Source organism: Magnolia sinica, chromosome 2 (assembly GCF_029962835.1).
Source record: "Magnolia sinica isolate HGM2019 chromosome 2, MsV1, whole genome shotgun sequence".
NCBI lineage: Eukaryota > Viridiplantae > Streptophyta > Magnoliopsida > Magnoliales > Magnoliaceae > Magnolia > Magnolia sinica.
This window is the reverse complement of record NC_080574.1, coordinates 12572697-12599300: the sequence shown is the minus strand read 5'-3', so window position 1 is coordinate 12599300 and position 26604 is coordinate 12572697. Positions and strand designations below refer to the sequence as shown.

At 37.3% G+C, this 26604-nt stretch overlaps 1 protein-coding gene and 1 non-coding gene across 3 annotated transcripts; one reads left to right on the top strand and one right to left on the bottom strand.

Moving 5' to 3' along the window:
- The first annotated feature begins 10850 nt into the window (after positions 1 to 10850).
- LOC131235205 (uncharacterized) lies at positions 10851 to 13478 on the top strand. 2 transcript variants are annotated; one of them, XM_058232352.1, is made up of 4 exons: positions 10859 to 11538; positions 11909 to 12106; positions 12495 to 12668; positions 13064 to 13478. In XM_058232352.1, the coding sequence occupies exons 1-4, from the start codon at positions 10948 to 10950 to the stop codon at positions 13163 to 13165; spliced, it is 1065 nt and encodes a 354-aa protein (XP_058088335.1). In that variant the 5' UTR covers positions 10859 to 10947; the 3' UTR covers positions 13166 to 13478. The 2 variants fall into 2 exon arrangements, with proteins under 2 accessions (XP_058088340.1, XP_058088335.1); XM_058232357.1 differs by lacking the exon at positions 11909 to 12106 and having other exon boundaries at positions 10851 to 11538.
- A 10265-nt stretch (positions 13479 to 23743) lies between these two features.
- Positions 23744 to 23850, bottom strand: LOC131238436 (small nucleolar RNA R71). Its single transcript, XR_009167845.1, has one exon. It is a non-coding gene; the product is annotated as a small nucleolar RNA R71 (small nucleolar RNA).
- Between the last annotated feature and the right edge of the window lie 2754 nt (positions 23851 to 26604).

Below are 26604 nucleotides of genomic sequence, written 5' to 3'. Positions count from 1 at the left end.
ACAAATAAACATAATGTCAAGCCCTTTAGGGCCTGTTTGGCCAGGTGGATTAAGAGGGATTATGAGGGTAAAATCCTAAGATATGCCAAACGAGCCAAACAGACCCGATGAACTTGTCCCGGCATATAGCAAACCCATGGATCTTAAACCAATCCACTGACATCACCATCATTATCTTAAAATTGAACCCATCCCTCCTAATCCCGTTCAATCATGTCTGGGGTGTGTTTGGTTGGACGGATTGAAAGGGATTGAAATGTAAGATCCTGGGATATGCAGGGTGTGCCAGACAGACTCGGTGAACTTGTCCCGGGATATAGCAATCCCATGGATCTTAAACCAATCCACTGATACCACCATCATTACCTTAAAATCCATCCCATCCCTCCTAATCCCATGGGATCCATGCTGCCAAACAGGCCCTAAAAGCTTTTAATGGTGGTTTCCCATGTGCAGTGCATTGAGATTTGCATCTGCTTCATTTTTATTTTTATTTTTATTCTTATTTTTATTTTTATTTTTTGTTTTGCCCATGCCCTAAAATAAGCTAGAAAAATGAACGGATGGTGTGAGTGTACTACATATACATCAAGGTGGGTCTCACGGTCATATCCTCAACATGTTGGTGAGACTGGACACACCCAATCAGCTCTGAACTTAGGTAGGCCCAGCCGAGGAAATGGTTGAATGAAAATGCACACTATAGGGAACAATTCAATGAGCATGCCCACGGTTAGTTTTGTGGAGTGTGACCTTCTAATTTGTTTCATCTATTTTGCAAGACATTTTAGGCCATAAGATAAAAAAATGAAGGGGATTCAAAGCTCAAGTGGACCATACCACATAAAGACAATGACACCCAATTTTGAAACCTTCTTAGGGCCCATCATGAGGTTTATTTTCTATCCAACCTATTTATAAGGTGACACACATGTAGATGACGGGAAAACATAAATATAAACTTGATCCAAAACTTTTGTGGCACTTAAAAAGTTTTCAATGGTAAGCATTCAATCCCCACCACTATCTATGGTGTGGTCCATTTGAACTTTAGATTTGCCTCATTTTTAATTAGCCCAGGCTAAAATGATCTCGCAAAATAGATGGACGATGTAGATATAACACATACATCACGGTGGGCTCTATAGAACTTTGTCACGTCAACGCACCACACAATTTGGGTGGTTTATGCCATGAGAGCGGGCTCACCTAGACGATGCGACCCTTACTATGAGGCCCACCTTGATGTCTGTATTTTATATATCAACGTCGTCCATCCATTTTTCCATTTCATTTTAGGGCAAAAGCCCCAAAATGAAGTATTAGGTGGACCATACCATGGGAAATGATGGTGATTGGCCATTAATTGACTAAAAATGTTTTGGATCAAATTGATATTTGTTTCTTTCTTATATCCAGGTTTGTGTGACCTTATCAACAGGTTGGATGACAAATAAATATTATAGAAACATTATGTTGAGCTTAGGAAGATTTTAATGGTAGGGCATTCAATCACCGTTGTTTCCTCTTACATGGTCCACATGAGTTTTAGATATGCTTCATTCCTGGGCACATGTCATAACATAATAATAAGGAAAAGAAAAAAAAAAAACAAAAACAGTTGGACATACATGTAGAATACATACATCAAGGCAAGCCCCGGGCCAAAGGATGCGCCGTCTTGGGTGAGGGGGTTATGCTACACCATGCATTACAAGTATGTCTAAGGCTTGCAGCCCGTTGGAATAGCACCAAATAAGTTACTTTTTAGTTAATGAGTAGATAACTTATTTGAGATAAGTAAGTTTCATTTAAGATCAATTATAAGTAACTTTTTTACTTAAGGTTACCTAATTGGGCTAGCTTAATAAGTAGTAATCAAGATAAGCTATTGAATACATAGGTAGCTTAATTATCTTAGTTAACTTAGGATCCAAACTCTCCCTTAAATGATGACATGATGGTAGGTTGGACTACCTTAGTGTTAAAGCAGCTAGCATTTTGGGTTTAAGATAAAACAAGGACAACTGTACGTGGTGGACCGAGTGGATCTTATGGATGCCAGTTTCCTGCGCAGTTCCTACCTTGGGAACCCACGGTGGGGCCCACCATGATGTTTGTGAGAAATTCACCCTGTCCATCTATTTTGTGCGCTAGTTTCAGTACACTCAACCAAAAATGAATCAGATCCAAAGCTCAAGTGAGCCATGCGAGAGGAAACAGTGGCAATTGAACAACCACTGTTGAAACATTCTTATAGCCACAAAACAGCCATATGAGGATATAATTTTTTATATTCTCCATTCATCCCAATGAGAATGACCTCATAAACGATTTCAATAACATAAACATCAAGGTGAAGATTTTAATTGGAAGCATTTCTTTCCCTGATTTACCCTTTGGTATGGTCCACTTGGCTCTTGGATCCAACTAGTTTTTTATCACAGGTCCTAAAAGAGCTTGCCAAACAGATGAATGGAATGAATTTCTCATAAATATCATGGTGGCCCGCCTAGGTTCGCACCACCGCAGCAACTTAGGGCCTCTTTGTTAACACGGAATTTTTATACTTGATGCCAAATTTGGAAAATATTCTATGCTTAGTGGTGTTTGTTAACGCATAAGAAGGAAAGCGCTTCACGATTTTAAGTTGAAAATTTTCCATGATGGGAGTCCTTTGTGTTGAAATTTATCCACAATGGGAGTCTAGCTTAATGGGGAATGAAGAATGCGCTCCTTGATTATTATTTTTTAATCCAAAATTATCCCTTGTGTTGTACGCATCCCAACTTTTAACATGGGTACTTCTCTGAGCCCACCATGATGTGTGTGTTTCATCAATTCCATTCATCTATTTTTAAAGATTATTTTAGTGCTTGATACCAAAAATGAGAGGAATATAATTCTTAGGTGGACCACGCCACAGGAAAACAATAGTGATTGGATATCCACCATTAAAATTCTCTTAAGGGCCAATGTACTGTTTATTTGACATCTAATATGTTAATTAGATCATATAGATTGAAATGAATGGAAAAAACAAAGATCAGCTTGATCCAAAACTTTTATGGCCCCCAAAAAGTTTTAACAGTTAACGTTCATTCAACACTGTTTTCCTGTAACGTGGTCCACTTGAGATTGGGATATACCTCATTTTTGGTCTCATACCATAAAATGATCTAGAAACATAGATGAACAGCATGGATGAAACACATACATCATGGTGGGGCCCACATAGCACTGACCACCAGCCATTGGCCGGTGGCAGGGGAGTGGCCAATTTATTTCGGCGGACATGGATTGGATACCGACAGGTTGAGTAGCTAGACTCGCTACTGCAGTGATGTCACCAAGTTATGTGGACCCCATCATGATGTATGTTTTGTATCCATGCCGTCCATCCATTTGAAAATATAATTTTAGATAAATATCAAAAGAATGAGTCAAATCCAAAGCTCCCGTGAACCTCACCATAGAAAACAGTGGGGAGAGTGACGCCCACCATTAAAAACTTAAATAGGCCACAAATTTTTTTTTATTAAGCTGATGTTTGTTTTTTGCCTTCTTTCATGTTTGGGTTAACTTGTGAACTGGTTGGATTTCAAATAAAAATCACGGTGAGCCTTAGGAAGGTTTCGACGGTAGGCATCAATCTCCCCACTGTTTATTGTGGTGGGGTCAACTACATATTTGGATCCGCATCATTATTTATCTCATGCCCTAAAATTAAATCTCCAAATAGCTTGACGGTGTAGATAAAGCACATACATCATAGTGAGGCCCACATACATCATAGTGGGCCCACTTCTATTCAACGTGTCAGTAGCTAATCCGCATCCCCCCATTTTGGGGGGGTCATTTTAGTACGTGTGACTAAAGTTGAAGTTTACAAAATACTTAAGTGTGCCGTACAAGAGGAAATAGTGGGCATTTAGTGAGCGCCATTGAAGCATTTTTGTGGCCATAAAAGTTTTGTATCAAGCTATATTTTAGGTGTTTTCAATTCATCCAATTGGGAATGATCTTATAAACAGTTTGGATATCATATAAACATCAAGGTGGGCCTTATTTAAAGGTTTTGTTGCTACTGGTACTCAATCCTACATGACACATAATGACAATCTTCCCGCTAAGAAGAATTGAGGGCATTATGAATAATGATATTTTAGTTGTTGCATTTGATGTCTTAAATCTAGACAGATATAGAGTCTGTCGATGCCATTGACTGACTGTTCGATGTTACCTTCGATGATATTGAACAATGTTTGATCCATCGAGTATTATTCGATTTCCTCTTTTGGCTGCTGGACATATTGGTGTTGTTTTTCGATGACATCGAGGAGTGTTCGATGACATCGAAGATATGTTCGATGCCATCGAAGCTGGGTCGAGCAATCGAAGATTTCCGCAAAATCCATGTTTAGTCGTTGGACACTTTTGTCATTCTTCAATGACATCGAAAATTTATGCAGATTCATTTACGAAAATGCAGATTTTGCGATTTTTATTTCCTATTCCGCTTATACTTGTTTCTAAAGCTATAAATAGAGTTATATACGGAACTAGAGGTATTTCAGGTATTCTAAGAGGTTCTAAGTGTTTCTATAAGAGTTATAGGGTTTCAAGGGGTGGAAAAATATGAGGTTTGAGGATTGTTTAAGCCGGATAAGTCCTTTATCTTTGTAATTTGTGCTTTCATAGTGAAGTTTTCTGTCACTTTATGTCATAGTTTTTTTCTGTAAGAGTTTTCCACGTTAAAATTTTATGTTCTCTTATGTATGCTTGGCGTTATTGGATTGCTATCTTAGATCCATATCCGTGTGATTCCGCGGACCAAATCCCTACATTAGTTTTCTATTAAATATTTTAGTTTATTTAAATTAAATATAATGATTTTATCTTCATTTAATAAAAAATAATTTCTTTATAATATAAAACATTTTCAAATAGGAGAGGAGAGAGGGGCAAATGTGTCAAATTAACAAAATTTTGACATTTAAGATATTTGTTAACAAACATATTGTTTCAAATTCAAAACTTAATTTTTAGACTTTGGCCATAATTATCAAAGAAGTTTTGTTTTTATTACTTCGGATTTCAGATTCAGGTTCAGATTTCAGGTTCGGTTTTTAGACTTCAGATTTAATAAATGGGGCCTTAATGTGAACGGCTTAGTCCACGTCCTGAATCTTTGCCCGTGAAGTTATTTCCGCGTTGGAGAAAGTGACACCGTCCCTGTACATACCTCGCCTATAATCTTGTGCACCTGAAGTCATTTCGGCACGTTGGAGAAAGTGACACAGTCCCTCCTAATGAGCAGGTTCCGCGTCAAACGCGGCTAATCACAACCATCGAATACATGTTTGTATACGGCTAGAGTGTGACGGAAGCGTCAGATTGGGTGGTGACCCCAACACGTGGGACGCCCATTTCCAGCTGGAGCCTTTAGAAGGATGTTGCTGGGGGCCATCAAGATGTTTGTGTGAAATACACCCAGTCCATTCATTTTAAAACATGCGGTAAAAAAATGATCTGGAAATTTTTAATGGTGGGTGTTCAATCACCACTATTTCTTATGGGGTGATCCACTTGAGCTTTTGCTCTACTCAATTTTTAGGTTCATGCCCTAAAATGATCCGGAAAAGGGGGACAACATGGATAAAAGTTCATACATCATGGTGGGCCCCACAGCACTGGTCATCACCCAATTCGCTTTCGATCGTACAGTGATGCCCATTAACACGAGCCATTGACCGTTAGCTACTTTTGAAGGCCATAGATCAAACAAGCTGATCTGATCCAGGTTATTTATATTGAGGCCATCAACGTCCGCACATGCAAACTGACAGTCCAGCCGAGATCATTTGGCCGTAGTGTATCCTTGTGGGGCCATCATGGATGAAGTGATTCTTCATCTTTAAGCATTATTAAATCAAAATGTTCTCTTTGCTGTCAAAATTTTTCTTTAAAATAACTGTCCCACAATCAAATTACCATATTAAAATGTTTTCTTCTCGCAAAACGTGCTCTTTGTCCATAAATTTTCTTTAAAAAGTACTTTCCCACGGGCAAAAGAAAAAAGCTAGATAAAATGAAGTTTTCTTTACGCGGATTAATTAATTATGACGGTCCATTTAAAAGTTTTAACCACACCTTCCGGCCAAAATTTACATATATTTAGCAAAACTCTGTGGGCCCTACCATAATGTATGTATTTTATCCATACAGTTCATTCACTTTGCCGGATCATTTCAAGTAATGACCTAAAAAATGAGATAGATCCAAAGCTGAAGTGGACCACATCAGAATAAGGAGTGGAGATAATGACACCTATTGGTGCAACCTCATTAGGGCCTACCATGATATTTATTTGTCATCTAACTTATTCATAAGGTCAAACCTATTCATAAGGTCACACATACATGGACGAAAGCACAAATATCAAATATCAGCCTAAAAATTTCAAACCCAGGAAGTTTTCATCCATAAACGTAAACGTTCAATCCTTGCTATGTTTTTGGTGCAGTCCGCTTGAGCCTTAAGCATCCTCATTTTTGTACTCAATCTTCAAAATTATTGGCAAAAATGAATGAACGGCCAGGATAAAACATATATATCATGGTGTTCTACAGTACACCACGCAATCCGAATCCAAGAGTTACCGTCCAAAAGTGAAACCTTGGGGCTTGTTTCGTCCGTTTTATTAAAAAACAAAAAAGTTTATAAAATACTACCTATTTTATAGAATTAGATTGTAGTACTTTCTATTTAAAATACTTTCACTGAACTACCCAATCAAATTAGTAAATTTCATCCAGCTACCTTCTACAGTAGTTAGATTAACTGCTTACTTTTGTAAAAATGATAAAATGCTCTTCCAACCAGGATGCATTTTAAACAAACAATGTTCACAAATCAAGGTTTAGACACCTCTAATTCATCTTTTTGGGAACTTTTTGTTGTTGAGAACTTTGGCTTAAGTACGGTGATTTTCACAATTTAGGGGTTATTTGGCACCATGGATTTGGGGGGATTTGAGGGATTTTAAATCTTTTTATTGTTTGGCAAAAGTAATTGGGAGTTTCAAAACCATGGTAACAGCTTGGATTACACCTAAAATTCTTTCAATAATTGCATGTGTAACATGTGTTACAGTACTATTATTCTATTGGGCACATGGCCCATTAATAATATCAAAAAATAAGTAGATTATCAATTGCATCACTATTAATTACTTTGATATAATGATTAGCACCGTCCAAATATTATTGTAAATCAATAGTTAAAAATTATTAGTTACTCAAACGGACATGATCTTGTGCATGTGGCCCATCCGGGATTTGGAATTTCATCATTTATGGGCAAAGCATATATTTTAGGGGCTTATTGCAGCTATTATGTCAAACATTACATATGTCACTAATTAAATATATTAAAGTTGATTTAGTAATAAAATTCAAACCCATGTGGAATATATCATGCATAATAACTTTTGGATTAAAGTTTATTCCCAATCCAGGGGTTTCAAATCCAAGCTCCCAAACAGGCCCATCTATCCTGATTTGAGTGGATATATGACACATGCACAATTTAACAGTGTTTGTGTATCAACTGTCATACTTGAACAGAGTATTAAACAGCTTTCCAAAAATATCACCGTACTCACGTGTGCCAATCCTCTCTCTCCGAGTTACATGTGTGTGGGTACAGGTGGATGCAACCTCCGTTGAGTAGGCATTTGCCTTGGGACCAGAAATGATGATGATCTATGACTGAAGTACCACCACACGGTTGGAAATAATTGGAATGAGCGCATCGGATGCGGATTTCCTGAGAAAGTCTTCCGTTCAAAACTTAGGTGGGCCCACCGTTATGTTCGTGAGAAATTGACCCTGTTCAACCCTTTTTTGAGCTAATTTTATGACATTATGTAAAAATAAACCGGATCCAATACTCAAGTGGGCTGGAAACATGAGGATTGAACATACACCGTTGAAATATTCGTAGGGCCATATAAGTTTTGAATCAGGCTAATATTTGTGTTTTTAGTTCATCCTAGTATGAATGACGTTATGGACGGTATGGATGGCACGTAAACATCACAGTCGATCCTAGGGAGATTTCAATGGTAGGAATTCCTTTACCCACCTTTTTCCTTTAGTGCAGCCCACTTACGTGTTGGATCCTGCAAAATGTTGGTCTAAAGTTTTAAAGTGAGCTAACAAAACAGATGGACGGGGTGGATTTTTCATAAACATCTTGGTGGCACTACCTAAGTTTCGAGCACACGAACTTAGGCTTTGGCAGGAAATCCGCGTCCGGTTATGAATGAGTGGATCTCATCTTTATCTTTATGTGCCCCAACGTTAAACACGCCTCGTTTGGTGGTTGGTTGATAGCAGGTATACCGATGAGGCCAGTATGGGCGCGGATTAGATACTTACAAGGTTAGTAGCCAAATCGCCCTAAAGTGACGTCACCAAGCTATGTGGACCCCACAATGATGCGTGTGTTGTATCCATACCGCCCAACCATTTGTAGAGACGGTCTTATGGCTTGAGAATAAGAATGAGATAGATCTAAAGTTCAAGTGGACCCATCACAGAAATCATGGGATCAGTCACACCCACCGTTGAAACATTTATATGGCTCACCATGATGTATTTTTTAGATCCAAACTATTCATAAGTTAACATAGACATAGATGAAGTGAAAACTAAAATATAAGCTTGATCGGAAACTTCTGTAGCCCCTAAGAAGTTTTGAACAGTAGATGTCATTGTCCCCATTGTTTTCTATAGTGGGTTACACTTGAACTTTAGATCTATCTCATTCTTTTTCTCATACTACAAAACCACCTCTACAAATGGTTCGGCGGTATGAATACAACACACGCATCATGGTGAGGTCCACTGAGCTTGGTGACGTCACTTCAATAGCAACTTGGTATCTAATCCGCGCCCGGCCAATATGAACGTAGACATCAAATAGGCCCTATACAAATTTTATTTTTATTTTTATTTTTACTTTTTTTTAGCTTGTTAGTTAGGCCCCATACAAAATTAGTAATGCAGGTTCTATGTCAACTGTTTTGCACGAAGTTGCCTACCTGAGTTTGGGATCGTTGTGATTTCTGAGTTGGAAGGTGAATAAGAGATTGCATACCTAATGAACGGGTTGGATCTCATACAAATTCTACCAACATGGCAGTAGTTATACTCTCTATGTTAACCGAGTTACTTACGACTCTCGTCACTCGCTCAAATACTTTTCGGAGCCAGATCCACTTTACACGTTCTCATGTTTAGTCTGAAATACAAATTAATTTAAAAGTAATCCAAACTCTCAACATATATTTGAAAGGGATTTGAAACCTCCAATTACTTCATGGTGTCGAGCAATCAGGGATATGAAATCCTCCAAATTTATGGTACCAAATGACTCCTTATAAAAGGAAAGAAAAAACAAGGAAAACAAAGACGAAGAATTACATTATTTGGGCGATCTTGACCATTTAACTTGTCTATATATATAAATGGAGAGTAAGACCCTAAAAAAAAAAAATAATAATAATAAAATCAAATGGCTCATGTGATTAACCTTTTTGCAAGTGGCTAGACAGCCCAATCAAACAATGTTTTCTAAATGGCCATTTAATTATCATCGCTCAACAAACATTTGGAGCATGTGAGTGGGAACGAGAAGGATGTCATCTCCCAGTTAATCTAATTACCGTTGGAAAAATATAACAAAAGTGGATTAATGAAACCTACTTAATTTAATAAGATAATTTAAAGGAAGGTAAAAAAACATTTTAAAAGGGTACGATTGTTTACATTCCCTATAGATTAAGTACTATTTTATAAGATTCTAAAAAGGAACGAAGTTATGTATTAAAAATGAATTTTAAATCTACCATCATTTTAAACTGGTGGTGACTCATCCTCATCGCACGAGGCATTAATGTACAACAATCCAGTAGATCCATTCAAAATTTGAGACACATTGTGGATTTAGCGTATCTCTGAAATTATATCGATCAAGCAATCCCAACCATCCAATTGAATGGCTACGAAATAGATGATTAAGGGTTAAAAAAACAAGAATGATCCAAGGGCGACTTAGACCGTTCTTGCTCTGGTCATCTTCGATGAACTTGAGATTGTGGAATATTATATGTTAGTGAAACAAGGTGCCTCTTTGAGGTAGATTTTATCTTTACTAATTCAATTAGTGCTGTAGGTTTTTCACACGCTATCTTTAAGAAACAATGTCCAGCGTGTATATATATATATATATATATATATATATATATATGTGTGTGTGTGTGTGTGTGTGTGTGTGTGTGTGAAAAAAAAAAATCAACCCTAAATTCACCAAACCCATTTTCTTTCATTACTTAAAAAAGAATTTAAAAAGAGAAAAAATAAATAAAAATCCATTCACATAAGATACTCCAATCATGTGAAATAAATTTATTGCTGTGCCTGAAAATTCAGAGACAGTTAAAACAAGCCCATTAACACTCAGGAAAAGCAAATCAAGTCCACTAGCAAAATAAATACTACATAAGATGCTCCAACCATGAACAGTGAGCCCAACCCAACGGGCGGTCAGGGTTGACTGATTGAATTGTGCACGTAGACCCTGTGCAACTTGGAGCACTAGATCCTATACTGCCACAGGGGCACTGATTTATTTATAGTAGATATAATATATATACTCTATAAGAAGAAACAAATGTGACACGACGTGAGATAGCCAGGTGCAGGGACACGTTGACGACTTGCCCCGTATACCTTTGATGAGGGTTACAAAAGCTTGGGATAGAGTAGAGAAAAGAACAAGCGTCTGAAAGGAGTGGAGGATCTGTTTGTGCTTTGGAGGGAGAAGTAGTGATTTGTGAGCGCCTTTTGGGTAAGTGAAGGTGTCTTTGTAGTTGAAGGAATGGAGGATTTGGAGTGTTTCCTGATGGAGGGGCCAGACATTTGGCCAGGTTGTCCTGAGTTAGAGAACTCTTTCAGCTCTTCTTTGGATGCTTGGTGGAATGGCCACATCTCTGACTTAGACGGCAATGATTTAAATCTCACCTCTCTCTTGGAGGAAGGTGACTCAGTCCACCACCAGCATTCCTCGTCTATCGGTTCTACACACCAAAATGAAGAACAGCAGCAGCAGCAGCAACGAGAACAAGAAGCAGAACAACAACAGCAGCAGCAACAACAAGAACAAGAAGCAGAACAACAACAAGAAGTTAATAGGTTCCTTGAATCAGATGGCTTTGATTCGGAACTCTTCTCCCTCTTAGAAGACGGATCAACCCTCCGACCATCATCGTCAGTTGGCTCTATAAACCAGATTGAACAACTACAACAACAGTCAAATGATGACGAGGGAGCGGAAGAGGAAGAATCGGATAGTGAAGATAAGAAGGCCAATGCACCCAACAGTAAGAACTTGGTATCAGAGCGAAATAGGAGAAAACGGTTAAACCAGCAACTCTTCAGCCTGAGATCTCTCGTACCAAACATCACAAAGGTAATCATTTACATTCATGTTTATAAATCATCTTATGCGTGCATTCCATTTCAAGTACATCTCAACACATCATCTGTATTGGCACTGATGCCATGAGAAAATATCTAATTGCACCAAGAGATGTAGTAGCCATAAAAGTATCATATGACGTTGAGAAATTGTAGAGGAATTTACAATGTTTATTTTTATTTTTTTCAAAACAACCAAATTAAGATCAACAAAGACATCCTTACATTAGATATGAACACACCACAAACATTACCAAAATGACTGTAATATAAAAAATAAAAATAAAAAAATGTATGTTTTTCATACAAATAATAAATGATACTATATATGATTCTAACTGCTATTGATTTTGTTGTTAAAGATGGACAAGAGATCTATTCTCGTCGATGCTCTAGCTTACCTACAAAGCATTCTGCAACAAATTGAGAGGGAGAAGGAGAATAACAACATCACAGAGGACTCTTCCTGCGACGATGACTCCCTTGTTGTGCAGGAAGAAATCCCACCAATGCAACCTCAAGAATTATTTCCGTGCGATTCTCCTCCAGCTATATCACAGGTTTTGGTTTAAGGTTCTTAGGTTTTTCTTCTTCTTTTTCCATCTCTAACTCGATCAGGTGTGCATTGATAGGATGGTATTAACCATATTACCCAAGAGACCCAGTGAACACGTCGATCAATGCAAACCGACGAACCGATGGGCCACCTTCCTGATGGGCTAATAGTAAAGAACTGCAGATATTGCATGTTTCTAACCCTTCGATCTATAGGCTTACTGGTTTGGGCTGGTTTGGGGCTATTTCTCATCCAAGAAGTGGTCCACTAATCCATGGGTTGAAGGGTTGATAATCACTTAATAATTGGTACCCGACCCAAATTGCATCTTGTGATTATTCTCTTGTTAGTAGTGAAGGTCTGTTAAGTATATGGATATTTGGTTTTTCTAGATTGAAGTGGAGATGTTTGATGAAGAGAGGTTTGTGCTAAAGATCGGCTGCAATAGAGCAATGGGTGCACTGAGTCAAGTGCAGCGGGTGATAGAATCTCTAGGCTTAGAGATCACTTGCAATTCTGTCAACCAGATCGACCGTGATCACATGATCACCACCGCTTTCCTTCGTGTAAGTTGTCTATGACATACACAAACCTCACATGTGTAAACGAGGAATCTTTGTTTGGGATTGTGGAGCCGCTCATTGACCGAAGTGATCATCAGGTGAATCATACATGTGTGTGTGTGTGTGTGTGTGTGTGTGTGTGTGTGTGTGTGTATAACTATTTAAGAGAAATTGACAAATTGTCCAATTTCTACATACATGCATGTATCCCACCTGACACTTATTTCAGCCTGATAGTAAGATCTGGCACCTATCCAAATTGCCTGATGAGCAGCTCTGATCACATACAGACATTCATGACCATTTCCACATGTGAGGTGGGTCCCCTCAGCATTTCTCCATTTATATCTTTCAGTCAGTGAGAATGTTTTTTCTGTATATATGTTGGAACATCACAGGTAAAGAAGAAAGGTGTTGTCACGGAAGAAAAGCTCAAGAATCGTGCGAAAACAATGGCATTGAAATTGGGTCTTCTTCTCCCAAATCCCTCAATTCATTAGATATAAACCATGGCAATGGAATTGCTTCTCCTCCTCCTTCCTGTTGTGAGTAGATTGTAGATTGTAAACAATGGCGATCGAGCAATTCTAGCCGTCCAATCAGGCTTCCATCAGAAGGGCGATTGAATGAAAGGCAGTTTTCATCAAATGAATGATTGAAAACAAAAGGGTCATCAGCTAAAGCTCAACAAGAGAAATATGATGGACTAGATAATCATAGGGGCACTTGTTTCTGCGGACTGGATTAGTGTCCACATATGCCATGCGTATCATGGATGAGCTTCCATAGTTACAAAACTGCAGCGGTTGCACATTTTTTCCTAGCCCTGGTACTGCAATAATCATATTTATATTTATTTGAGAACCATTTCACATTTTCAAACTTTTCTTATTGCCCGTGAATGACATGACCTTAAAAAGAGAAAATGAAATAAATGCCTATAATGAGTGGTCGGTGCTTTCATTTTGCTGAGAGAATCTATTTTGTCCTGCTAACACAAACTGTACACGGGTCCAACCTAGTGGAGCTTTTTTTTTTTCGGAAAAAGATATATAATTTCATTTGCAACCAACAGATATACAACTTACCTGATGATTCAGGAGGGCAACCACGAAAAAAAACCTGGACCTCTCCTATCATATGCTCTACGTATCAACGGTAAGAAAACTCAAAAAAACCCGGACCTCTCCTATCATAAACCTAGTGGAGCTTGGTAAAGCTCAACTCAGCTCGTCCACTAGTTGACTCCATCTCAAACTCGGCTCGGCTCGGTCTTTGAGCCTGATTGGCTATCTTAGTTCGGCTTGCTCAACATCTCGGGATAGTTCGAGCTAAGATCGAGCCAGTGTGGCATTTTCTCATACACATGAAGTGCACCTTTAAATTCTCATGTTATGAAAAACAACAGTAGCAGTTTATAGGTATTTCATCAAACACTTGACAGAAAACATCAAAATTAAGATACAAGAGTATTTGTTTCATATCCATACCTTCCTCACCACTAGCCAACACTTCGTTGAGTCATTTCATCAAACACTTGGTAAGCAACATTAATGCTGAAATAACCGAGTCAGCGAACTGGTTCGATCTGAGTTGGATTCAAGTTGGGGTTGATCCGAGTCAAGTCGAGCTTGGGCAAGCTCAAACTCGGCTCAATATATTTCAAGCTCAAAAAAATCAACTCGACTCGACTCGAACTCAGTTTTGAACTAAGTCGAATCGAGCTTTTTCGAGTTGAGTCAAGCAAGCTAACTCGATTCATGTACAGCTCTAAGTTCGATCAAACCTTCCAGTAATAATTTTGGTCGACCGAAGTTGGATTCTGGTCAACTCAAAATCCTTATGATGTTTCCAGTCGACCAAATGCTAGGTGGGGTTGATCGAATGAAATACGCAAGTTATACATAAGTGTGTGTTTTGTTTTTTATTTCATGCAAAAATCTATATAAATCTTTGTAATACGGAATTAATGTTAATCCGTTTATCGTAGATATAGCTTACATGATTTTTAGGGTTTTAAATAGGAAAATCTAAAGCTTTCTTCTCTATAAGTTGTTCCATTTCTTGTAAATTTTTTATTATTGTGAATTGTTTGTTGCTTGGTACTATGGTTTTTTTCCCACAAGGGTTTTTTCACTTAATATCTTTGTGTTTCTCTGTGATTTCTCGATTTTCATTTCTCTATTCGCATGTTTGATTCATTATATATAAGGTTGCTTCTATTATTAATAGATGGCGGATGCACATAACAAGTGGTATCAGAGCATAGGCTTTAAGTTTGGGTTTTATATTGGATATGAGACAGATTCAAAGGGATCAAATGTAAAGTTCGAGACAGAAGTTTACATATAAAAATAACTTTAAATTATGAAGGTTAAAGATGAAAGTCATTTTATTAAGGAAATAAGATTTTTTTATTATTATTAAAAAGGAAACAGATGTACGGCCTACAACTTCAAGCAGGACCCACATATTAGAATGTAGGCAGTGTCGAGTTCGGGTTTGCTACAGGTTAATGGGTGTGTGGTGCGTGAATGTCCCTCGAACTGTGCTCTGCTTACTCGTTGGCTGTTGGTTGATCATTGACTGGTGAACATGCTCTGCTTGCTGGGGAAGAATACGTCCAGTTGTTGGCCCCTAATCGATCGCTACAACAAAAGGGCCCCTACTCCTGATCAATTGTGTCCCCTCTCCTAGAGAAGTAAACGTTGCTCGTTGGATTGCATTGAAGGGATTCAAATTGTGAGATCTCAGATGATATAGTCTAATCGTGCCTCCTGATTTCACCTTATAAAGATTCCCTCCCCTGTGCAAATCTCCTGATACCTTCTTGCGTTGGCCATCTATTGTTGATGCTTGCATTGAGGTTCTAGATTGCCTCCACTAGAGTATCACAGTAGGTGCACTTTAATGCAATCTACACTCCTACTTTTTAGATTTTAGCGTCCATCGAGACCGCCTTTAGAATTCAGAAAGGGGTGTCACAAGCATGCCTTGCCAAACCAAGATGTCTTGAAACTATGAAGGAAGAGAATTAAGACAACCATATCTGAGAGTGATTAACACAATTCAATTATGCTTGGCTGACGAGGCCCTTTATAATGTTATTAATGAGGCGAATATAATGGGCTTGTGGGCGAGGTTAGAGAGCATGTACATGACGAAGTCGCTCTCCAATCACCTATATATGAAGAGACAATTGTACACTCTTAAGATGATGGAAGGGTCATATCTCTCTGATTGCATCAATGCCTTCAACAAACTCATTTGCAAGCTACCAAGTGTGAAGGCATAGATTGATTAAGAAGATAAGCCTAATTTTGTTGACGTCCCTTCCAGATTCCTATGAGAATTTGATGGATACCTTTTGCAATAGTAGGGATTACTTAGACCTTGATATCGTTACCTTTGTCGTTCAATCGAAGCAATAAAAATGAAATAACGGTGGGGAAGGTACTTATATATCCAAGATCCAAGTCGAAGGGCAACCATAAGTTAAAGTGTTAAAATTGTGGGAGGACGGGATATCTAAAGGACTACATAAATCCTAAAGCCTAGGAAGATGAGAATTCAGATAATTTACAAAATAAGGTCAATTCAGTGGAATTTAGTGAGGAGATGAGTGGCTACAACGTATTGTCTATGTCCAAGGTCAGACACTTGTATAAAGAGTGAATTTTGGATATATGGGCATCGTATCACATGTGTCCTCATTGAAGTTGGTTCACTACGTAGAATGCGTATGATGGTGGCCTGGTTATTATCGGCAAAATCATACCTGTAAGATGACTAGAATTGATTTAGTGTGCATTAGAATGTTTAATAGAGTAGAGCATAATCTGACATATGTGAGGTACATTCCAGACCTGAAGAAAAATTCGATATCTCTAGGAGCTCTTGAGGCACTCGGGTACAAATTTGTTGGGTATGAAGGTGTCCTTAAAGTTTCTAAAGGGGCGCTCACTATTATGAAGGCACAACGAAGCGAAAACCTTTACGAGTTGATTGGGATAATTATATTAAGTGGAGTTACAGCGTCTGTAGAAGCATCCATATCTGCATGTGTGTGGCATGCCCGCCTAGGCCACATGAGTGAGCGTGGCATGAAGGTACTACTCAATCGTGATTTAATTCCTACTTTTAAAAAGTTTAATTTAGATATATGTGAGCATTGCATATATGGTAAATAATTAAATTTACCAATTAAAACTAGAAAACATGTAAGTAACGGACAACTTAACTATGTGCATTCTAATGTATGAGGGTTGCTGCCTATTGTTTCTAGAGGAGTCGTCATTCTTCATAACATTTATTGACGACTTCTCTAAAAAGGTGCAGGTTTATTTCATGAAGAATAAATCCGACGTGTTTGACACTTTCAAGTCATAGAAAGTTATGATTGAAAAATAGTCAAGACGACAATTGAAAGTTTTGAGGACCAATAATGGCAGATAGTTTACTTCAAAAGAATTTAATTTGTTTTATAAAAACAAGGGGATCATGAGGCTTAATATAGTAAGGCATACACCAAAGTAGAATAGTGTGGCGGAGCATCTAAATCAAACTCTTTAGGAAAGAGAGTATTTTAAGTAATGATGGGTTGGGCAATAAGCTATAAGTTGAGGCTATTAACATGGCTTGTTATTTAGTAAATCGATCTCCGTTTATACCGATTGATTAAAAATTTTAGAGGAAGTATGGAGTGGTTATGAAATTGACTACTCAGGGGATGCGGATATTTAGTTGTAATGCTTACTCTCATGTACTATCAGTTGAGAAAGATAAACTAGACCAAAGGGCGAAAAAGTATACTTTTGTCGGCTATAGTAATAGCATGAAATGATACAGCTATATGATCGGATTTCTCGAAAAATTATATTTAGTCATGATATCAAATTCAATGAGGATTCCTTATATTGGGAGGATAAGCATATAAGAAACTGAAAAATTGGTTGTTAATGTGAAAATAGATAAATTTGAAATACCTGAAAAAGTTATGCCACAAAAAGAGGTATAGGAAGAGGTGGTGGCACCACCTGTCAGGAGAAATTCACTAAAAAATCATAGGCTACCGTTGAGATACAGAAATGACTCTGATGTTGCATTTGCCCTCATTACAGATGAGGGGGATCTGTTTACCTTTCAGGAAACATTAGATGACTCAGACGTCGAGAATTGCATGACAGTGATGCATGATCAGATGAATTCTATAGACAATAATAAAACGTGGGAGCTGGTGGAGCTTCATGTTGGGAGAAAATGATTGGGTACAAGTGGATCTTTTGTAAAAAAAACCGGATAGGTATAAAGAGAGACTAGTTATGATGAGCTATGCTAAAAAATAAGGCATTGAATTCGGTGAGATATTTGTGCCAGTTGTGAAGTAGATATCTATTAGATTTGTATTAGTGTTGGTTACCTAATACAATCTAGAATTAGAATTGTTAGATGTGAAAAAAGCTTTTCTACATGAGAAACTAGAAGAGCATATTTACATGAAGGAACCTTAAGAGTTTGAGGTACAAGGAGCAGAGAATAAGGTTTGCAGGTTAAAAATGTCATTGTACAGCCTAAAATAGTCTCCTAGGCAGTGGTATAAAAAGTTTTATTCTTTCATGATGAGCCAATAATTTATCAGAAGTGAGTTCATTCATTGTGTTTACTTCAGATCAACATATTGTATATTGATGATATGCTTATCGTCAGCATAGCATGTTTGAGATGAATATATTGAAGGCTCAATTATCCTAAACATTTGGGCCATCCATTATGTTGTACATTAGATCTAGATCAATCATCATATGGAGCCCACCTTTGATGTTGATCGTCCATTGTGTGAGCCATTCATCATTAAGGGCCCACTATAGGTCATCCATCATGTAGGGCCTTCCATCAATGTTAATTGTCCTTTATGTGGGGCTCCACAATCTCCATTATCCATCACTCATCACATGGAGTCCACATTTGATGTGTCCATAGTGTGGGCCCTACCTTCAAAGTGGATTGTCCATCATGTGGGGCCCACTTTTGATATCCACCATTCATCATGTGCAATGCACCTTCTATGTGAATCATCCATCATGTGGCCCATTTTGGATATGGGTTATCCATAATGCGAGACCTTGGATGTGGACCGTCCATTAGGTGGGGCTCACTTGATGTGGACTGTCCATTATGAGGGGCATGTGGGCCATTCATCATGTGAAGCCCACTTTGTCCATTTTGTGGGCCCACCTTGATGTGGACCATTAATTATGTGGGGCCCCATCTTCATTATGGGTTGTTCGTCATGTGGGCCCACCTTCAATGTCCATCATCCATCATGTGGGTCTCATGTTTGATGTGGACTGTCCATTAAATGGGACCCACTTAATGTGCATGTTGCGTCATGCCACACGGATGCGCTCTGTGGATTGACTCCTAAAAGATATCACGTAGTGCTCTGATCAGGGTCATTCCCTAAAAGACATCACGCGACGCTCTGCCCACGGTCATTTCTTAAAAGATCGTCATAGGTAGTTACTTTCAAGTTAAGTAAAGACAATTATTTTAGCTCATTTCGAAATTATACATTTTTTGTAGTATATGTATTAAATTGAATTCGATTTGCGAATTATAAAGTTCTTTTAATATCGATCTTTGCTCAATATATCGAAACGTGTTATATGGTACTAACGTGTAAATTCCGACTTAGGATGGAAGTAACCCTATGAGCCGCCATCACACTCACCACCAAACAGATTGTTTTGTAGGGTTTAAGTGTAAGGAGCCAGTAGGACGACATGAAGATTTATTTTTATTTTTTAATTGTTGTTATTAAATAAATTTCAATGTATTTGTTATATATTAGGCTGGTGGAAATTGATTTTTTAATGTAATAAAGTTTACTTAAATTTGGATGGTTGAAATAGTAGACAATTCAATTAATGAAAATGAATGATCATTTATTTATTTTTATTTGGTCTCTGATTACATGTGGAATTGAATGGAAATTGAAATTTGTCATATTATATCCTCAAGCTTCCGGATTCGAATTCGGGCTTGGCCAACTTGGGTTCCGAATTTCGGGGTGTGACACTCATGATGACTCATATTGAATGTGGGGCCCCACATTAAGGTGGGCTCACATCAAAGGTGGTCCCCAAATGATATATAAGTTCTCATCAAAGTGTGGCCAATTTTTAAGGAATTACCCAGTATAACATATTTTGCCAATATGAAACAAAAATCTCATAACAACACATTATTAATAAGTTTGGCATACTATCATATGGAAATCAACATCAACAATTTGAAAGAAAAATAAAAATACTATTTAACAATTTAAATAAGTGTATATACTACTAGTAGGAATGAATAACATATATTCTAACACAATTAAAATTAACATTTAAGTCGCATCATGTTAGGAAATGGAAATATATGTCAAACATATAACATTTGTGCAACTATAACGATGAAAGAAAAAAAGAAAGAAACAATACTATATATATGAACGCTCAGCTACGCACCGGTTCGCACGTCATTACGTGCAAACCTTCCTATCAACCGTCAGATAAGGTTGACGGTCTAGATGAAGGTACTCTTAGCACGAGCTTAAAAAAGAGAGTTTCCTTCTCTCGTACACTTCTTCACCCACTCTCCGAAGGATGCGACGAAAGCCTTTTCAGATAAAACTCTTTTGCTGGGAAGCTAGGTGGGTCCCACCAAGATATTAATAATAAATCCTCACCATCCATACATTTTTAAAAATAATTTTATAGTATGAACCCAAAACTGAGGTAGATCAAATTCTCAAGTGTGCCACACAGTGTTGATTGAACTCTCACCATCATAAACTTCCTAGGGCTACCAGAATTTTGGATCAAGCTAATATTTTCTTTTTTTCCATCATCCAGGTCTGCATGACCTAATTTACAGGTTGGATGTCAAATAAATATCACGGTGGGCCCTAAAAAAATATTTAACAGTGAGAATCATTATCACCGCTACTTCCTATGGTGTGGTCCACTTGAGATTTGGATTTGCCTCAGTTTTGGAATAATGCATTGAAATGATAAGGAAAAATGGATGGACGGGGTAGATTTCTCAAAAATATCATGGTTGGCCCCACCTAGATTTCCAATGAACTTTGTAACTTGCGTGCGTAAATAGGGGGTAGATTTGATTTCCCGTGAAAGCCTTTAGCAAGAAGTTCCTGCACAAGGATGTTGGGTGTGGCCCACTACCATGTTTTTGGGAAATATACTCCGTTCATCCGTTTGTCGAGCTCATTTTAGGAAAACCAACCAAAAACGAGGTGGATCCAAAACTAAAGTGGGCCACACGAGAGGGAAAATTGAAAAAAGAAATACCTACCGTTGAAACCTTCCTGGGCTCCGCCTTGATGTTTATATGCCATCAAAACCATTTATAAGGTCATTAACATAGGGATGAATTGAAAATATAGAAAATTTTTTCCGAAAAAAATCTTTTATGATCATAAAAATGTTTCAATGGTTCTCACTGAAACCCTACTATTTCCTCTCGTGTGGCCCAGTCGAGTCTTGGATCCACTTCATTTTTTGTCACTTGTCCTAAAATTAGCTTGCAAAATGGAAGAACGGAATATATTTTCTAAAAAAATAGTGGTGAGTGTTGAGACTCAAATATTGCATAATTTTCCTCATTTATATCTTGGTTTTATGAACATAAATCATCTTAATATCGTATTTTACTCATGTATGTGTTGCAAGGTGAATTTAAGAGCTTGGATTGAAAAATGGTGCTAAAAAGTAAGAATGTGATGCTAAAAAATCATCAAGGCAAGAGATAGATCATAGGAGACCAAGATTTAAGATTTTCCATGTTAAAGATCCAAGAAAACCAAGTGAGGAATGAAGAGAATCGAAGATTTGAAGTGAAGAATCCCGAAATTGTCCTGAAAAAGTGTTTTCTGAAGCTGTGAAGTTTATTTTGAAAAACTACACAGCAGGAAGTCTGTTTTAAACGAACTATGCAGCAAGAAGTCTATTTTAAAAAATATGTATATTTTAGACGATTTCTAGGGTTTTTCAACTTTATACGAAAATTGGAGTTCCTTACTTATAAATAGGGCTTCCTAGGGCATTCCTAAACATTATTCAAGGCATCCCAAAGGAAAATTTAGGATTTTTAAAAAGTTTTTAGTTTTATTAAAGCTTTGTAAGTTGTTTTTTTAGATCTTTTCTATTTGCATTTTTTTTCTGTATTTCTTGTTGCTTTTTATTTCTACAATTTAATTACATTTTTTCTAAGTTCCCTTTAGCCCAAGCTAGAAGGGAAGTACATGGGTTTAATATTTCTTTACGATTATGATGATTGATTGTTTTAATGATGAGAAGAATGGTGTATGCATGTTATCTATTATTTAGGTTTTGTTTTTTTATCCTCTTGTGAGATCCATATGTTTCCATCATAAGAGATCTACATTGATGGATAGGCTTACCCTAAATCACTCAGATTTTCTAGATAGGAGATGTTCTCAACCTGTTATATTTCTTTGATATTCATTATCTTGTAGATATTGAATACTTAAAATCACTGGCGCTTGAGAATATATGTTAATGGTGCAAATCTATCACTTTCTAATCTTTTATATCATTTATTAAAATATTTAAATTGTTTTATTTTTCGATTAGGCTGACCATAGTGCTCAGATCCTAGTTGTGTTATCCAAGTCATCATGATTTTGGAACATTAACCTATGTATGAAACTTTAAAGCTTAGGTGTTATTTTATTTAGTTGAATTACATCCATTAAAAAATCCTAAAATCAAATCATTAGATTAATTTTTATTACTTAGTTTGTTTTGCATTTGATTTTTTTCTTCTCACAATTAATCTCCCTGTGGGATCGACCTTGTATTTACGGGATACTACTTACGAACCTTTGCACTTGGAGTCAAGCAATCAAGTTTTTGGCGCCGTTGCCGGGCAGAGACTGAAATAGATCAGATCTGTGCAAGATAGCTAAGGTAAGTTCTCTTCTAAACTCTCTAAATTTTCTGTAGATTTTTTTTTTCTTTTTCTTTGAAAATAAATTCAGTTAGGTCTTTCAAGCACTGACTATGACATAAGGTTGCCATGCTTGGGATATTATCACTCAAGTGTTATGGTTGTCCTACAGTTGCTGTTTGATCACAAAGATCATCCGCTGAATCTATTTTCCAAATTAGCATAGTTTAATTTCTGCATTAGTTTTACTTTGTTGATTTATTTATTATTATTATTTTTTAAATTGAACCCTCATGGTCGGCCCTGCCGCCTAGGTTGTTGATTTATTTTTGCTTTATGGATTGAACCCTCATGGTCGGCCCTGCCGCCTGGGTTGTTGATTTATTTTGCTTTGTAGATTGAACCCTCATGGTCGGCCTTGCCGCCTGGGTTGTTGGTTAAGTTTTTTTTTTATTTTAAGTATCATACTTGATATTTGAATTAGTGGTATTTTTTATGTGGTGTGGATGGTTTATGTCCCGTTGGAGTAGGGATCAAAACAATCGACCCTCCTCTGAAGGGGGACTAATTCTAAGCCTCGATCATTCACTTAGAAGAGACACTCAACATCATTTGGATTCCATGGCAGACCTAGTTGATAATCCAAATCCAAATCTGCCAAATCCAACTATAAATCAAATAAAGAAAATTAACATAATCCTCCCCTTGAGGATGAAAATGAAGTTCATAGGAATGTGTTAAACCAACCACAGACTTTACGTGAACATTTACACCCTGAGAGATCAACTTTACCATCTTGCATAGTTTTCCCTACTCATACAGGGAACATTAATTTTAAACTAGGTATGATTCAATTAATTCATAAATTTCATGGCTTGGATTCTGAAAGCCCCTACTTGCACCTCAAGGACTTTGAGGAAGTACTTGCAACATTACAAGTAAATAATGGCAATAGGGATGTACTTAAGCTTAAGTTATTCTCATTTTCTCTAAAGGATCCGGTCAAAGCATGGCTCAACTCTCTAAGACCTAATACCATCACTTCATGGCAAGCCTTAAGTAGAGAGTTTTTGAAAAAGTTCTTTTCCGAGCACAAAACAAATGCACTAAAATAAGAAATCATGTCATTCTCCCAAAAGGGGAATAAACTATTTTTTCAAGCTTGGGAGTGCTTCAAAGACATTCTAATTACTTGTCCACATCATGGTTATGAACCATGGCACGTGATTGATGCTTTCCGAAAGGGGCTCACCATGGATACCCGTCAGTTCATAGAGATGATGTGTGGTGGAACCTTTCTTGACAGAGATCGTAATGAAGTTTAGGATTTTCTAGATATGTTAGCAAAGAATACGCAGACATGGGATGTCTCTGCTAAATCAGACCAAACTAGACCCATTCCTAGAGAGAAAGTGGGAATGTATGTCCTAAGAGAAGAAGACGACCTTAATGCAAAATTCGCTGCATTGGCTAGAAAGGTCGAAGCCTTGAAAATTAGGAAGGTTGATATGGTTAAAGCAAATACTTCCTTAGGTAATTTTTGTAGCATTTGTGGTGGTACAGACCATGACACAAAGGATTGTCCAATAATCTCAGTTGTACAAAATATCACGCATGAGCATGATCAAGCAAATGCTATAAATAACTACCAAAGGTCAGTTATGCAACCAATGGAAAACACGTATAATCCAAATTGGCGTAACCATCCTAATCTTAGTTGGAGGAATGGACCACAAATTAATGCACTTAATGCACCTCAAATGCCTCCACAAAACAACTTCTTCGGGGCACCTAACAATGCATTATATGTGCCCCCCAAAGCGATCATCTGTGAAGGATGCATTGACTGCATTCATAAACTCTCAAGCTCAAATGAATCAGTCTTTAATCCAATCAAATCAGGAATTAAAGACAGTTGTGGTTAGGATTGAGACTCAACTAAATGCTAGGAAAAAAGGTACTCTTCCTTCTCAACCTGTACCAAACCCTAGAAATACACATTTCATTGGAGACTCAAATCCAAGTGAGCTACATCATGAACAAGTTAAGGCCATCATTACCTTGAGAAGTGGAAAAGAGGTCGATAACAAGATAATGCAATAGGTAGAAATACCGGAGGATAAGCCACTATCTCAAGAAAATAATGAACCGGCTATAGTTCAAGAGCCGCAATAGCAAAAGGATAAAGAGACTAAGTCATATGAGCTTCCAGTTTCATTCTCATCTAGACTTCGGAATCCGATTGTCTCTATGAAATATCAAGAGGTGTTGGATGTGCTCCAAAAGGTTACTGTTAATATTCCTTTGCTCGATGCCATTAGACAAATTCCATCATATGCTAAATATCTCAAGGACTTGTGCACTGTAAAGAGAAAATTAAATGTGCACAAAAAAGCCTTCCTTACTGAGAAAGTGAGCGCTATCATTTAACAAAGGGTTTTACCAAAATACAAAGACCCGGGAAGTCCCACTATTCCTTGTATTATTGGAAATTTCCAAATTGAGCATGCTTTACTAGATTTTGGTGTAAGTGTCAACTTAGTACCATATTCAGTTTACAAACAAATTGGGTTAAGCGAGCTTAAACCAACCACGATTACACTCCAATTCGCTGATCGCTCTATTAAGGTACCAAAGGGAATTTTAGAGGACGTGCTAGTTCAAGTGGAGAAATTCTACTTCCCCGTGGATTTTATTGTACTAGACACTGAACCATGTATAAATGCTAGCGCTCAAGTTCCCATCATTTTAGGCCACCCATTCCTGGTAACTTCAAATGCAACCATAAATTGCAGGAATGAAATGATGAACTTGTCTTTTGATAACATGACTCTAGAGCTAAATATTTTTCAATCTATGTAAGCAACCCATTGATAATAATGAAATTCATAAGCTGAATTTCATGAACTACTTGATAGAAGAAGAGGAATTGAAACCTAGTCTGATTGAGGAATTGATTTAAGTCATTGGGGACTTGAAAAATTCTGATTTAGAAAAAGTGTTTGCCGAAATTTGTAATGATAATGAGAGCACAACCACCCAAGACATTGGTATGTACTAATGGAGACCGCGCACTCAAATCCTATCTATCGAGGACTCGCAACCTCTGCCATCACCAACCAATATTTCAAAGCTTGATTTAAAACCACTACTAAATGAGCTTAAATATGTATACTTAGGTAAAAATAAAACTTATCCTGTGGTAATCTCTTCATTTTTAGACAAAGATCAAGAGATTAAATTGTTGAATGTTCTAAGGGACTACAAAGGAGCCTTGGGCTGGACCATTTTTGACATCAAGGATATAAGCCCTTCCATATGCACCCATCAGATCCACCTCGATGAAGACACCAAACTAATTAGACAACTTCAAAGGCGTCTCAATATAAACATGATGGAGTTGTAAAAAATGAGGTGATCAAATTATTGGATATGGGAATCATCTATCCAATATTTGATAGTGTTTGGGTGAGTCTAACTCAAGTAGTCCCAAAGAAATCTGGAATAACTATTATACAGAATTCTAATAATGAACTCATACCAACACGTATCACCACTGGTTGACGTGTTTGCATTGACTATAGAAAATTAAACCAGGTCACAAAAAAGGACCATTTTCCTCTACCATTCATTGATCAAGTTTTAGAGAGGGTAGCAGGTCATTCCTTTTATAATTTTCTTGATGGATATACCGGATATAACCAAATAGAGATAGCCTTGGAAGACCAAGAGAAAACCACGTTCACGTTTGCTTTCAAACGGATGCCATTTGGATTGTGTAACGCCCCAACAACTTTCCAATGGTGTATGTTAAGTATTTTTTCAAATATGGTTGGGAAGTTTCTTAAGGTTTTCATGGACGACTTTTCTGTATTTGGGAGTAGTTTTGATAAATGCTTCTATAATTTATCTCTTGTCTTGTCTAGGTGTGAAGAGAAACACCTTGTCTTAAATTGGGAGAAAT

Bases quoted from the DNA above. Each gene is read 5' to 3' on its own strand.
- LOC131235205 (XM_058232352.1), top strand. From the start codon at position 10,948: ATGGAGGATTTGGAGTGTTTCCTGATGGAGGGGCCAGACATTTGGCCA. The intron at 11,539-11,908 runs GTAATCATTTAC...TTGTTGTTAAAG, and splicing joins TCGTACCAAACATCACAAAG to ATGGACAAGAGATCTATTCT. The intron at 12,107-12,494 runs GTTTTGGTTTAA...TGGTTTTTCTAG, and splicing joins CTCCTCCAGCTATATCACAG to ATTGAAGTGGAGATGTTTGA.